This window comes from Cervus canadensis, chromosome 1, assembly GCF_019320065.1.
Source record: "Cervus canadensis isolate Bull #8, Minnesota chromosome 1, ASM1932006v1, whole genome shotgun sequence".
Taxonomy (NCBI): domain Eukaryota; kingdom Metazoa; phylum Chordata; class Mammalia; order Artiodactyla; family Cervidae; genus Cervus; species Cervus canadensis.
In genome coordinates, this window is record NC_057386.1 from 50,599,453 (window position 1) to 50,613,879 (window position 14,427).

The 14,427-nt window shown below is 51.7% G+C and overlaps 1 protein-coding gene and 1 pseudogene across 1 annotated transcript; one reads left to right on the forward strand and one right to left on the reverse strand.

Annotated features, from left to right (window-relative positions):
- Window positions 1-422: 422 nt before the first annotated feature.
- Window positions 423-2,455, reverse strand: LOC122436638 (annotated as a pseudogene).
- A 739-nt stretch (window positions 2,456-3,194) lies between these two features.
- Window positions 3,195-7,368, forward strand: LOC122436692 (uncharacterized protein C17orf47 homolog). The gene is made up of 3 exons (XM_043460705.1): window positions 3,195-4,767; window positions 5,439-5,539; window positions 7,351-7,368. Exons 1-3 carry the CDS (start codon window positions 3,195-3,197, stop codon window positions 7,366-7,368), a joined length of 1,692 nt encoding a protein of 563 aa, XP_043316640.1.
- The last annotated feature ends 7,059 nt before the right edge of the window (window positions 7,369-14,427 follow it).

Genomic DNA, 14,427 nt, shown 5'->3' on the forward strand with positions numbered 1-14,427 from the left:
TCTTGATAGGGTTCATAAAATGCATTTGGGAATTGTATACAGCTGGATTTTTGTGGATAACTTTTTACTTCAACAGTTCTTAAGACTCACCGTATTTTTGTCTTTCCTGAGCTGTTTCATTGTTAAGCAGTCCAGTCAGCTTCTCCTCTTTTGCTCTTGTCTCCATGTTGCCCAGGATTCAGCACTTCTCTCAAAGTGGACTTTTTTCCATTAACCTATTTTGCATTTGATTAACTTGCTTTGGGCAGCCTTTCATGAATCAATTTTTTGACTGGAGTATGCAGTTACACCCTCTCCTCTAGTGGAAAATTCCAGTCATCTTAAAGGTATTCATTCCACTTGGGTTCATAATTTTCTTGAGCACTGGTAGTTTGGCTTTTCTTCATATCATCATATAGTGAGTTACTAGTATACGCCAAGTACTAGGCTATTTCACCTGTTCCTTTGTGAGCATCCAAGCTGATAAACTCTTAAGTCCCATTTTGGCCTTTATTAGGATTTTCCAGATACTGTTTGTGGTTCTCAATACCTGTAGGAAAAGCCATAATCTGTAAGATAAACTCTATCTGGATTTCTGTAACCCAAAAGTAGATTCACTGCTTTTCTACCATGAGCATATTCATTTTCATGTATATTTTCCAGTACATCCAACATTTGGATACCTAGCTGCAAGACAGTTGCCTTTTTTAAAGTACCATTTTAGTCTGAGATCTTCTATGAGTCCACTTCCCCTGGAGGAGGGCATGGCTACCCACTCCAGTATTCTTTCCTGGAGAATCCCAAGGACAGAGTAGCCTGGGGGGCTATAGTCCACAGGGTTGTAAAGGGTCGGACAGGACTGAGTGACTAAGCACACAGCACAGTCTTTCCATTACCATAAATCTGTAACTTCTTCCCTTGAATTCAGTCATACCAGATCTGTAAAACAGAGGAATTCCTAAATAAGCATGTAGTTCGGGTTCTATCCACCTTTTGATAGTATTTTTTGGGGAGCTCTTTGAAAAAATTTAAATTCTGATAATAGCCATTTTCTTGATATTCTGCTTTTATTATGTATATCCTGTCTTTATCTGGTTTACTTGTGCATACATGTCCAGTCGCTTCAATTGTGTCTGACTCTTTGAGACCCTATTGACCATAGCCTGCCAGGCTCCTCTGTCCATGGGATTCTCCAGGCAAGAATACTGGAGTGGGTTGCCATACCCTCCTCCAGGGGCCTTTCCCAACCCAGGGATCAAACTGACGTCTCCTGTGTCTCCTGCATTGCAGGTGGATTCTTCACACACTGAGCCACCCAGAAAGTCCAGTTTCTTTGTTGGGAAAGCTAAATATATCAAACCAAATTCTCCAGAGCCAGTCATCTTGCTCCATACCTATTGTTCTCCTTCTGTGTCATACAGAACCTTGCCTTTTGGAAGTGGAGCAGGCGTTTGTATCTCTCATTTCTTCTTGGTGGAATCACTTCAACCACGGAAGCAGGCACCGGGACAGAGCATGGTGTCTCACTCCAGTGCAGCTCCTCCCTGAGTCTGGGGTACACGCAGACAGCAGGGACCAGAAGTGAGAGAAGGACCCGGGACTCAGGAGTGAGAGAAGGCCAAACAGTCCCTTGGGCCCCCACTGTCAGGGGCCTGGCAGGCTTGAGGACCAGAATTTTGTATTCTTGAGACCTGTGTCACTAGCTCAAAGTTTCTCAATCTATTGAGATACCTGATATGTAAAAATGTTTTTTTGTTTGGGGAGTTCCCTGGTGATCGAGTGATTAGGACTTGGTGCTTTCAATGCCACTGCCTGGGTTCAATCCCTGGTCAGGGAACTCAGATCCTGCAAGACCCACAGCGAGGCAAAAAAAAAAAAAATTTTTTTAAATTTTGACTTTATGTCTCTAATCAATTCTGAATATAAAGATCCAGAAACTGTGATCCTGAATATCCAATAACTATCATGACCCTTCAGAGTCAACAGTGGAATGCTGGATACCGTAGGGTCTGTCTCAGAGAGGGAGAGAGAGAACTAGCATGCAAAAGGAAGAGAAAGATGACTGTGTTTCTCTCTTATCCAAAATGATCACCCAAGGACTTCCCTGGTGATTAAGAATCCACCTGCCAGTGGAGAGGACGTGAATTTGATCCCTGCTCCAGGAAGATCCCACATGCCATGGAGCAGCTAAGTCCATGCACCACAACTATTGAAGACTGCTCTCCGCAAGAGAAGCTGCCACAACAAGAAGCCCATGCACCACAAGGAGAGAGTAGCTGCAATTTGCTGCAACTAGAGAAAGCCCACAGGTAGCAACGAAGACCCAGGGCCACCAAAACTAAATATGAATCAATAAATGGTCATCCAAGGTGGAAAGTCTTTCTTCAAATGAAGAAAGAACTGGAGTCTAGCTGATCAGGATAGCTGAGAGGAGGGGCTTGTGAGAAAGGAGTACCATTCACTGTGTGACATGCATCTATCAGGCAGTGGTGTCCAGATGAAGAAGCCAAGTCTCCGGCAAGTCGAGTAACTTGTCCAAGGTACACAAAGAGCCGTTTGTGATTGAAACTGATGACTGACTCCTTCTACAAGCCTACACGCACTCCTGGGCCAAGAATGTGTGAGAATTTATGATCTGAGCAACCTGGGTTTTCACCCCACGGCCAACAAAACCACCCACGAAACCTGTAGAAAGCTGGGATTCTATTTTGTGACTGATATTCAGTGCAGCTCCAAACCAAATTGGGACAGTTTTGTAACATTGCATCTTATTAAAATTGGGGCTAACACAGTGGGATTGATTTGAGGAGCCCTGCCTTAGTAGGATATTCAAACTGGTTCCTTCTCTCTGGATGAGTCTCTGAGAGTTCCTAGAACCTGGGGAGAGTAAGGGAGGATCTAGAGCCTTCCTTCTACACCAGGAAATCCTGGTTTTGCTAAGAACTTGGTCAAAGCTTTGGTGGTGTTAACATGAAAGACAATCCACAGTTGCCATTATTGCTTGACAGTCTCTGAAGAACTGTGTCTGTGTGCCAGAATATTTAATAGGAGGCTCCTTCCTTTATGACATCACCAGGCAGGTAGCTAAGGGGACTAGTAGAGACACCTGGAGAACAACAGCCACTTTTGTGGGAGTGCAAGAACAGCGGCTTTTAAAACTGAGGATAAATATTCAGGCTTTGTTAGGACCCTGAATACAAGCCAGCCGGTAAAATATGGGCTCTACCCAAAGAGGCACAACATATCATGTGGTCAAGACAAATAAAACTGGGTCCAGGGTGGCAGTTTCAGCACAGAAAGGGGCCGAGGTTGCTAGCATGACCCCTCAGCGGGGACAGGGGTACCTTGTCTCCTCGAGCCAGCGGAGTGGCCCAGCCTCCACGATCCCGACAGGCCATCGAAGATCAGAAGCTGGGCACACCACTGCTCTCCATTTATCATCAGACTACCTTCGCTCTAGCTCCCCTCAGTCAGGGCCTGGCCCCTCTGGAGCACTCAACCCTCGATCCGAGACCCGATCCAGAACTGATACATCCCGCCAGGCCTCTCCTCCTCGAAAGCTGATTCAGGGCGAGTCGGTGCCCTACACCGGTCAGGTGCCTCAGAACGTCAGTCCGTCCAGAGAGGAAGCAACTAGAAGAGGGGTTGAGACCAGGCCAGGGCGTGACATCAGTAATCGTTTCTCGCTAATTCCAGAGGCCAAATCCTCTCGCCGGTTGAGTTTTGTCGACCAGAAGGATGACTTCATACTCTTAGAAGACGAGCCACCCTCCAAGGTCCAATACCCACAAGGGGTCAGAGTTCCCCGGAGGCCTTTGATTTGCCCAAAGGATCAAGCGGTCCAAACTGAGCCCATTAGAAAGAGTGTGACTGCTGGGGATATCAGATTTCCAAGGAGACCCCCTAGCCCAGAACATGGCGGCAACCGCATCTATCCAGACTCTCGGTCACCCCAGAGAAGAATTCCTGGGCCAGAATATGAAATGGGCCGTCAGAACTCAATTTATGCAGAACCTAAGGCCTTGCATAGAAGTGTGAACATGGAATCATCCCTCACATTCTCTGTCCTTAAAGATTTGAACAGTGGACACAAGGCTGTGCGCCCTGAGCCTGAGCCCGTCCACAGGCCCTCTGTGTACAACGAAACCAAGTCCTCCCCAAAGGTTTTAATACCATCAGAAGTGGAGCCCAGCATGAAGCCCTCAATGCGAGGAGAGAGTGAGGGTGGTCGCAGGGTCACCATCTCCCCCGGGGCACAGTCAGCTTCCCGCGGAACGTCTCGAGCAGCATCTGAGAGCCCCTTCAAATCCTCTGCCTTTGTCACTCTGGGGCCCTTCTATAAGCAACATACCACAAAACGCTCAGACAGTATCTACGAGTTCACACGACCCACACTTAGGCCTCCAGAGCCCTCTTCTAGAAAGCACTCGATCCACGCAGAGCTGGAACTGACCCCTCGGCCCTTGCCCCCTCGGTGCTTACCGAGATACGGGCCAGACTCCACGTGGTGGGCCTTACTCAGCCCTGAAGGTGAAATGCCCAACAGTCGGCCGATAACACCTGATTTCGAGCCCAAGTCCCCTCCTCCCCCAGACCCTTCACTGCCTTTTTTTGAAATGGAAACCAGCCCTTTCTGTGAGGATCTGATGTTCCAGAGACAGAAGGCAAGTCCATCACCACTATCATCACCAAAGGAGTCTCCGAGTCCGTCACCATTGAGGGAAGTGCCACAGGCCCCCAAGCACACCTCCAGACATCCCACTCAAAGGTTTAGTGTTTTCTTCATGGGTATGTGCAGAAGCAGATTGCCCAGGTGCAGCCCCGATTTAGTGAGGTGGGACGCCGGGGTGGGAGGACGTCCCCCCTCCTCATTCTGGGCCTCAGAGCTGCCCTCCCGCCAGTGCCAAAGCTAGACCCATCCTTGAGCCCATTGCTCCCTTCCTTCCCCACCAGCTTCTCTGAGCTCCAAGCTAATGAGGCCGATGACGATGCTTGGGCCGGCGTCAGGCATTGACTCTTCCAGGCAGCGCTGCTTAACCTTTCAATGGAAGGTAGTAGAGAGTGGTCTGCAGGGTGGGAAGCTACTTCCCAGGGGTGGAGAGGAAGAACTGAGCGGGGTGAGGGCTGGTGACGAGAATAAAGGTCCTCAGGTAAATATTCTGGCAACCAAGTGGAGAAGGCGGGGCCGTAAATGAGCTGGGACTTAGGTTTCTGAGAGGGGAGAGGCGTTCACAGTGGCACGAGGGAGGGTGGGGAGAAGGGGGAGCAGGAGAGCGGGAACGCGGCACTTGGTCTTAGGTTGGAGGAGCTTGGAGGAGCTTCTTGGGGAGAGCGCCAAGGGCTGAGGGCAGCTTTGGGTGGAGAAATGTAGAGCTAGGAAGGGAGAGGTGAAGTAGTGAGGGGCGGGGAGCGCATCCCACAGAGAGAGAAAAAAAAGCAACAATCTCTGTTACTTTCAGATGTCTCTGAGGAAATGTACAATCGTGTCTTCTGGTGGCTAAAAGGTCTGTGCTTTTCCCTCCCGCGGGTCCGCTTTGGGGGGCTGGGGGCAGGAGAACAGGTGGGAGGGTGGCCTCTGAATCCCAGAGCTAGGTCTGTCAGCATGGTGCCTGCCGGGCTTTGACCTCAGGGGGCAGAGGAACTCCTCACGTTGCCTAAAATCCTACCGTTAGAGTCATTCGTTTGGGACTTGGAATCTCTCTGCATTTTCAAGAGTCTCCTTTTGGTAGGAAGTAGTCATGTTGGGAATGGAGAATGACATAAGCCCATGGCCTTTCAGACAAGCTGGTCTTAACCTATTGTGTGATTAAAAAGCAAATGTCAAAAGCCCCACTAACATAAACTGCCTGATCACGGTCTTACTCAGGACTAACTCCAAACTAATGCAGCTTGAGGGGTCTCCTCGTGTGTCTCTCTGCTTCCTCAGAACCCTCCTCAAGACCCCCACCCCAGGACCAGGGAAGTACTTATTGGCTGTGGCCGAAGCAGGATCTCCAGGGATGTCTAGGCGAGAGCCTTAAGAACATCAGTGGGTCTTCAGCCAGCTGGAGAACCCCCAGGGTCTGAGCCCACCCCCTGTTCACTTTGTGCTTTTGACCTCTCTGGTGGGAGGGAAGGCCGGGGTCAATCTTAATACAGAGTACCTTAGTGCCAAGGAATTCCTGCTTCACGTGTTGTGGACAACAGACTCCAGCCTGTGAGTGTGAGGGAGGCCAGGGCTCTGGATGAAGACGTTTCTAGAAAGGGGAGAGCCCTGGGATGCAGTCCCAGTCCCTGCCAGCAGCTCTGCCCCCCAGAGGGAGCAAAGCTCCACAAAGGAGAGGTTTTTAGAATAAGGACTCGAGCTATATTACTGGGTGTGAGCCCTGGTCTCTCTATTTTCTGACTGTGACCTTGGGTAAGTTATTTTACCTTTCTGGTCATTAGTTCCCCTATCTATTATTGGCTTCCTTTGAAGGTTCTTGCAAGGCCTCGCTAAGCAATTAACATGTAAAGCTCAGCGCTCACTGTGCCTGGAAACTTGCTAGCTGTTTTCACTTGGGCCATTTTGGACTAGGAAGGAATTTGGGCCAGGTTATGCCCAAGTCCACTGGATGTCTTTAGTAAAATTCTCTTTTTCCCCTCCTGTTGGCACTCTCTGAATTCCATTTGCTGCCCCCTGGGAATGCCTGGCTTCTACTCTCTCCATTATGACAGATGAGGAGGTAAGAACGCCCCTGGGAAGTTACTTCCAGTCTTCCTGTGCTCCCCCCTGATCCAAGTGCCCCTCTCACCCTTTCATGGAAGCAGATATGAAAGGAGACAGACAGAGGTGCTCCCTGTGGTTGAGCAGGTTGCTCACTGCACATGGGTACCTGGCAGAGAGGCAGGGGCTGAAATCCAGCCTGTGTTCCACTTGCCAAGCTGGGCACCTATGGGGTGGCATCTCCAGGGAGACATTCACACGAAGACACCAGAGCTCGCTGCAACACTGGAGAGGAAGAGTAGAGACCTTTTGGCAAACGACGAATCCTGCCAGGTTCTCCTTGGGAAGACTGTCTGGGGAGCCATAGGTTGGATCCGTCCCCACTTGGCTGTCCCCTCTCTGGCCTAGGGCTCTCCACAAAGGGGCTGCTTTTCTGGGTTACACACTATTCGAGTCCTTAACTTGGAAAGGGACAAGGTGAACTCTGCTCTCGGCAGCCCCGTGTCCTGAATTTGGCAAAGAGTGTCCTGATTTCACAGCGTGTTGTTCTTCTAAGTACTTTCATTCTTCTTGACCCACGTTTGATAAGATAGTCCAAGCTCTCTTGCCTTTATTCTTTCTCTTGCCTTATCTCTCCCTTATCCAAAGCCCAGCATGGCCTGTAATGGGTCCTGTTCGTGGACTAGCCCAAGATGGACGGTTGACTGCAGATGGAAAACAAATGAGATGTGTGTATATAAAATTGGGGGGCAGAACAGCCTGAACTCCGATAACGGCACGGCTGCAGGGGAGGTGCCAGGAATGGGGCTGCCACCCCCTCTGCCTTGCTGCTTATCTCACGCTCTACCCGGAGCTCAGCTCTGGGTGGGAGCAGCTTCCTTTAGATTATCTCCATGCAAGACAGTACTCCTTCTCTCTCCTGCCTTTCTCCCTCCCTTCCTTCCATCAGCAATTTTTATCAGAAGCTTAGCACTCTGCTAGGCACAGTTGGGGAAACCATCTACGCTGCACAACACACACATTCTTTGGCTTACTGTCTGGATGGGGAGATAAGACATGGCCAGAAAATATTTCAACAACATTACAAAATCATCTGTGCTCAAATGTTCAAAGAAATGCAACAGACTGAAGAAGTGCTCTTGGAGGGTCTTAGGTGGGAGGGAGTCAGCAGGGAATTCAGGGGGGAGGTGGTCAGATTGCCCACTCTTTCCCATAGCCAGGGCTCAGGGAGCTTAACAGCCAGCCTCTTGATCCCCTCTTGATGCAAATCTATACCTCTGGGAAGGGGTTATATTTCCCCTTATTCTGGATGGGATGTTTCTGACAGAGCCAGTCTCTCCCTGTTGGTCTCCACCCTCACCCTCTTTCTTTGTGCATCTTGTTTTAGTTTAGGAAGTCAAAAGCCTTGGCAGCACGACGGCTTCTTCCCAAAATAGCTCTTATCCTGTCTCCATAATTGCAGCTCTCCAGCCCTGCTCAGCAGCAGAGCTGTCCCCAGAAGCCGGCAAGAGAAGTCTCTCCGGCCGGCAACGGGGCCTGCCAGTCTTCTCCGGACTCTGGAAGTGGGTGACATGGAGGTGGGCCTGGTACTCTCCTCGCAGGACACGCAAGCGCGAGGCCGTCCTCAGACTGTCCCCCAGCGGCGTGGTGCCAGGATGGAGACTCTGGGGAGCTGGTGTCCTCTGGCCCCTCTCCTCCAGAAACCGGGCGGACTGTGGAGTCTGTTCCGGATTCCACTTCCAGCAGGAAGTCTCTAGTGGCCCCACCATGGTGCTGGGCTCGTGGTCGGCAGCCTGTTGTGGAGCTTCTTGAAGCCTCCAGGGTCCATAGCTGGGGACAGAGCGTGATTCCGCCTATCTCTGTCTCTTCGTCAGGCGGTCCCTCAAAGCTTTTGTCTAAGGAGCAGGACAGACAGATGCTTCTCATCCTTGGATTGGGACTTTGGGGATGCAGTCTTCCTGGAGGAGGTTAAGCTGGACTGAGAGAAACACTCCTGAGGGGTTTTGATTTTGTTTTGTTTTGTTTTGGTATCAGAATTAGCAGCAGCTCAACTGGAAGGTCCTGAGGGCGCCTCTGGGGTCAGCAGGGGCTGTCTTCTCACACAGCCCTGGGGAAATTCCCTGGAATAAAGCACTTCTTGTTGGGAGAGGCTGCCCTGGTCCCAAGAGCCTGTGTCCTTCAGGCAGCTAACTGACTTGCCCTCGGATGTGCCTTCTCGGGCTGTCAGGGGACAAGGGGGTTTACTCCCTGCCACATCCATCAATGAGGTGAGGAATCAACTCCGGAAAACAGGCCAGGAACCAGAGGAGGCTGTTTCAGGGTTCCCTATGGTAGACTTCAGTATCTTCAGGGAGCCGTGTCTTTTGGCCTTGGGGATGGGATGGCCAGCCTCCCATCGGCTTCGGAGCCACAAGGAAGCTTTGCTCAGGGAGAGCAGCTCAGGAGGCTGTGTTCCCGGGACGTTAGCGGAATCCTCGGATATGGGCCCTCTGGAAGGAACCCCAGAACCAGCTTCCCACTAGCCTCATTTTCTCTTGCTGGGTACAGAGACTTAGAGTTGAGAGGAAAGGGGGTTGTTGAGAGGATGGAGCAGAGCTGCTGAAAATGGGGCAGGACACCTTGGGAGGCTTTTTATGGCAGCCTGGCCCTCACCACCCCGCTGCTTTTCCTGTCAGATGTTACCCTGTTCATTGCAGCTACCACCGGCAGCCAAATCGAGAGCAGGTGGGAGGCTGGTGACCTCCGGCCCAGGCTCGCTATTCTGGGGACAGGCTAGGTTGACCAACTCCTCAGGGTTTGCCCTGGCCGTTCCTGACTTTCGCACTGAAAGTGCTGCATCCTGGGAGGTCCCTGAGTCCTGAGCGAGCCTGGACAGTGGGTCGCCCTAGGACAGGTGGTGTGGCCCCTCAGTGGGCGCCTCTGGCAGCACAGGGCAGGGGGTGGTGCTCTACCTCCCGCGGGAGACGCAGGCAGATCTCTTCTTCTGCCTACAAAGTGAGGGCAGGAAGATGCCTTCTTCGCCAGTTTGATGGCAAAGTCCTTTCGTTTTTATAGTTCCGCCCAGAATGGGCACACATAGGGAAGAATCTGCCGCATCTGTTTTGGACTTTCTAGTGCATTTCCAGAAGCTACTTGGTTCCCTGCCCGGAACCCGTCTCCAGCATCACACATTTCTGTTGGAGTGTTTTGGTGGTGTTTGAAATGGTGGGTTTTTCAAGGAAGATGAGAGGCAGTGGACCCCAGCCGACTAGGGAGCTTCGCTTCAGATGCCCACTTGGATGCGGAAGAAAATCAGTAATGCAGAAGCCATCTGACAGCTGTTCAGCCAGAGGAAGGCTGCCCTGAGTGACAGAAATGACCGTGTCCCTTCCCCCGCCTCTGCTCAGCTGCCTTTGGCCCAGCTGCTGTTGGTGGGGGGCGGGGGGGTGGTAAGAAGCAAGAGACAGCTGCACCTTGGGGGCTGAGGGAGGCCTGGAGGAGGGGGACAGGATGCGAGGCAGTTCCTGAGGGGAGTGCCGACTCCGACACTGGGCAGGCAGACTGGGCCAGACAAAGCCCTTTCCTCGGCACACCTACCGCTGGCAAAATCATCTAGCTCCAGGGATCTCAGCAGTGGCTGTTTTGGGGAACTCAGTTCAGTAAGTCTGAAACCAAGACCTGTTCTCTAGAGATAGAATGTTGGCTAACTGGAGAAGCTGACTCCACAGTTGGTGGCAGTATGGTCATTCCAGTGTCACTTGAAGGCTTTTCTCCCATCCCTCTACACCCATTACACAAGCACGTGCCTAATTCTTTGGAGGGAAGGCATTTGAAATAGTCACAGTTGAAAGTTGCTGGTGTGGTATTGATAATTTTGGTGTTAGCTGAGATAGTAGCCACCATTCATTTTAGTGATTCGCCTAACACTACATGTGCTGTCTTAATTGCTCTTCATAGCAAACCTATGAGGTAGACTTTTTCTCCCTGTTTCAGAGATGAAGACACCAAGGCTCAGAGCTTGCTCATCAATGCTGGCAGTCTCTGGGGAGAATCTTGCCTCAAGGGTTATGTGGTATATAAACCCTTTTTCTGTAGTCACATATTCCTGGAAGATAACTGGTGATATTTCAGCAGCATCTTTAGATATCAAGAACTGTGAGAGGAAAGGTTGTAGTAGGGGTAAGATCTGTGTCTCTGCATTTGAACTGAGAGGCTGGGAGGTAGGTGTGAGCTAGGAAACTGCCAGATTAAAGGGCAGGCTATGGATCAGTGAAGCCCAGAGCCTCAGGGCTTGACTGTCCTCCAAAATCAGAGCAGAAACTAATCAGTGAATCCTCTCAGTCCGTCCATATTGATCAGACATCTCTTGGGGGCAGAGGCCTGGTCACCTAGGCAGACATCACACGACATATTTGCTGAGTGGAAATGAGTAGAGGTTAAAATAGAAAAACATTCTCCCTGTCCTTGAGGGGCTTGTGGTTGATCTGGAGAGAAAAGTATACAGATGGGTCACTTGAAGGGAAGTGAATATCAAAGGACAAAGTCCAGGGCAATGAGTCAGCAAAGCTTCTAGCACGGAAGCACTTGGAGGGGAGCGACCAGGAGGAGGCAGATTTTGGCTCGGTAATGAAGACCTTGGTAATTCACCACCCAAAGACTGAAGGGCAGTTGTGAGAATCAGGGAGGTTTTGAGCAGGGAAGATATTTAAGCAGAGGCTGGAAGGTCAAGGGAGTGGGCCTTGGAGGGTGTCAGACACACAGTGGGTAGCAGCATTAGGAGGCGTGTAAGTGCCTTCCACCTCTGGGCCTCCCGTGCCCTGTCCTGCTGCACAGAGGATGTTGGAAGGGCTCTCTGACTGGCTACTGTTCCTTGCTGCAGCCCTTCAGCAGGTGCCAGGAAACACCATGTTCCCGGACCTTGCCGCCTACATCTCACTCCTGTCCCAGGATCATGGAACATTGGGGAACAATGAGAGGAGTCGGGCGTAGGGTATTTTGGTTTCTTGCCTCTCTGTACAGACCTTGATGTACAGACTGGCTAAGGTTTCCTTGAAAGATACAACCCAGTGATAGACCTTCGGCTCCACCAGGGCTCGCTGACTTAAATTATCACTGACTCAGCACCTCTGGGGCACAGGTACTATTAGCTCTTGCACCGCTTAAAGGAAACTGCTACCAGGAGACTAAAGTGATCTTTGCTAGTCAGGCAGATCTGAAATCCTGATTTCTGGTGGTAATTACTCTTTAATCTTGGCTTTGAACCTGGGTCCTGCCTGGGCCCAAGTACAGCATCCCTGTTTGACATCCCTGGGCTGCACACCCGTCTCCCAGGGTTGGGCCCCCGTGGAGGCGGGGCCAGGAGGTTTCCATACAGACCATGTTGGCCTGGCCTAAGTGGATGGAGCCCAGGACAGCAGGCTGGGATGGCTTGCAGGATCTCAGTTCCCCCAGGCCCCAGCAGTGAAAGCGTGGAATCCGAACCACTAGGCCACCAGGGAACTCCCGGGATGTTGAATTTCAAGAGGGAGAGGGAGCCGGAGCCCAGGAGCTGAGGGTACTGAGGCAGGGTTGGCCAGGCTCCCTGCTGGCTGGGGGTGGCGCTGAGCGCTCAGTGGTCAGTGACGCACACGAGGGCTGCTGTATCTCAGCCCTGCTTCCAAATGTCCAACTCCACCTGTCCCAACACAGAACATGAGAGTTGGTGTTGAGGGTAGAACAGTCCTTTCTTTCAGAAACACAGGGAAGGGAAGGGACTTGCCTACATTGAGATAATTTTGGCACTTATCTCAGGGACTTATTCCCAGGCCAAGTTCTCATGGAGACTCCTCAATTGCAGCAGGGTGAGCATGTGGGGTTGTGCAGATAGAGTGACCCAAAGTCTGTCTTAGGCTTTTTTTTTTGCCCAGCCCATTCCTCATAGCCCATGCTTCATGCGGGCCTGTGACCATTAAGACCCTAAGATTCTTGGCTTAGAGATGAGTTTCATGGTCCCCAGTCTCTCTGGGGGCTTTGCTTCCTTCCAAGCAAGCAGGCGCCAACATGTCTCATGAAACAGGGCTCTTTGGAGTCTGGGCAGCCAGTGCCAGAGCAGAGCCTGGGGTTCCAGCTGCAGCGGAAGATGAGCTGCTAGCTGAGATGTGTCTGTGTCCATGCTTGGACAGCAACCAGAACCGGGGGGAGGAGGCACGTTATGATTGTGAAAAACAAGGTTCTGTGATGGGGCCTGTCCTCCTTGATGTAGGCTTTCTCCCTTGGGCCCAGCACCCCCAGCCCAGGCCTTGAGGGCTGAAACACCCGAGAAGTTTCCTATGAGGAGTGAGGACATAAGAACAAGTGGCTGCAGCTAGTTCCCAACAGAGGGGCTTTGTGTAGCCCGAATTTGACATTTGGGTCCAATGGCAGCAAGTGCTGCTGTTTCTGCAGACTTCCAACAGACAGTGGTCTCTCTCGAAAGGAACTCCTTTATGTGTTTGTTTTCCTGAGTACAGCTTCATATCTTCTGATCTACCCTGGACCTTTTCCAGGAACCTCCTATATTTTCAGAAGTTGCCTCTCATTGGAGCCAATCTGCTGGTCTCTAGCTTAGTTTAATTCCCTCATTTTGAGGTATGGGAACTGAGCCTAGAGAGGTGAAGTGAGGTTACCCAGATAGAAAGTTTTCTCTTTGACTTGCTGGCTCATGAATGCCCTGACTTCTTTAAGGAATGACACCTCTTCTTTACTCCCTCCCACCACTGCCAGATATTTAATGGCAGTCCCATGTTTTCTGAATCTGATCTCATTGGGGGTACCCAGCTGCGTTTGACGGATCCCAACCAAGACCACCAGGCTGTGGATCAGACCCAAAGAGTGTAGGCAGGCCTTTGGCACTCCTACCAATAGAGGGGGCCATGTGTGGCCTTAGTTTTGTCCAAAGTGTATTGGGGCCTCCCAGTCTGTCCTGGAGGAGGACTCTTAGAAGTCACAGAGGGGCTTGGTTCTGGAAACTTCTACAGAAGCCTGACCAGCTCAGACCCGTATTAGCTCAGGAAATCCCCACCAACTCCCCGCCCCAAGCATCTACTTTCTCTGAGCTGCTGCTCACCCTCCTGAGCCTCTAATGCCTCTAAAGCTGCTGGGGCATCTCTCTCCACAGCATCTCACCTGCTTGCCCAGCCTGGCCTCTCCTGAGGCCCTCCGCACCTTCCACAGCCCCAGGCAAAGCTTCACTGCCCAGAAAGGCCACTCGGCCTCTCCCTTCCACTCTTCCAGCAGATGATCCCAGGGTAGTTTATGCAGCAAATCCTCTTTAATCTTTAATCTAGGGTCCTGCACGAAGGGAACCTCCTGGCTCTCCTTCACAGCTTGGCTGGAGGTGGGGACTCTCTGACGTCCACCTTAGGAGGTATACAGACGTTATGGACGATCAGTAACTTGGACATCAGCTGGGTTCAATTCCCACAAACCTTGTGGACTCTCCGCGGTAACTGTTTCTCTCCAACCCATGGGGCAAACTCCCCTCTCCTTCCAAAGGCTTCTCCAGGGGTTGCCAGGTGGGCCCTTCCTTTTTCTTTGGGGACTGGCTCAAGCCCCCGTGGTGCCGCGCCGCTTGGGCAGGCCACTCTTGAGGGGCTCAGGGAGAGCCAGATGACCAGCGAAACCCTGCCCGATCGCCTCTCCGCACCCTGCCTCTGAGGGTCGCGAGCTGCAAGGCCCACCCGCAGGCCAGCGCAGCGGCCCCAGGCTCAGCCCGCGCGGGCCCGCTCTCCGCGGAGGTGCAGGCCCCGCCCCGGGGCCGCCCCGCC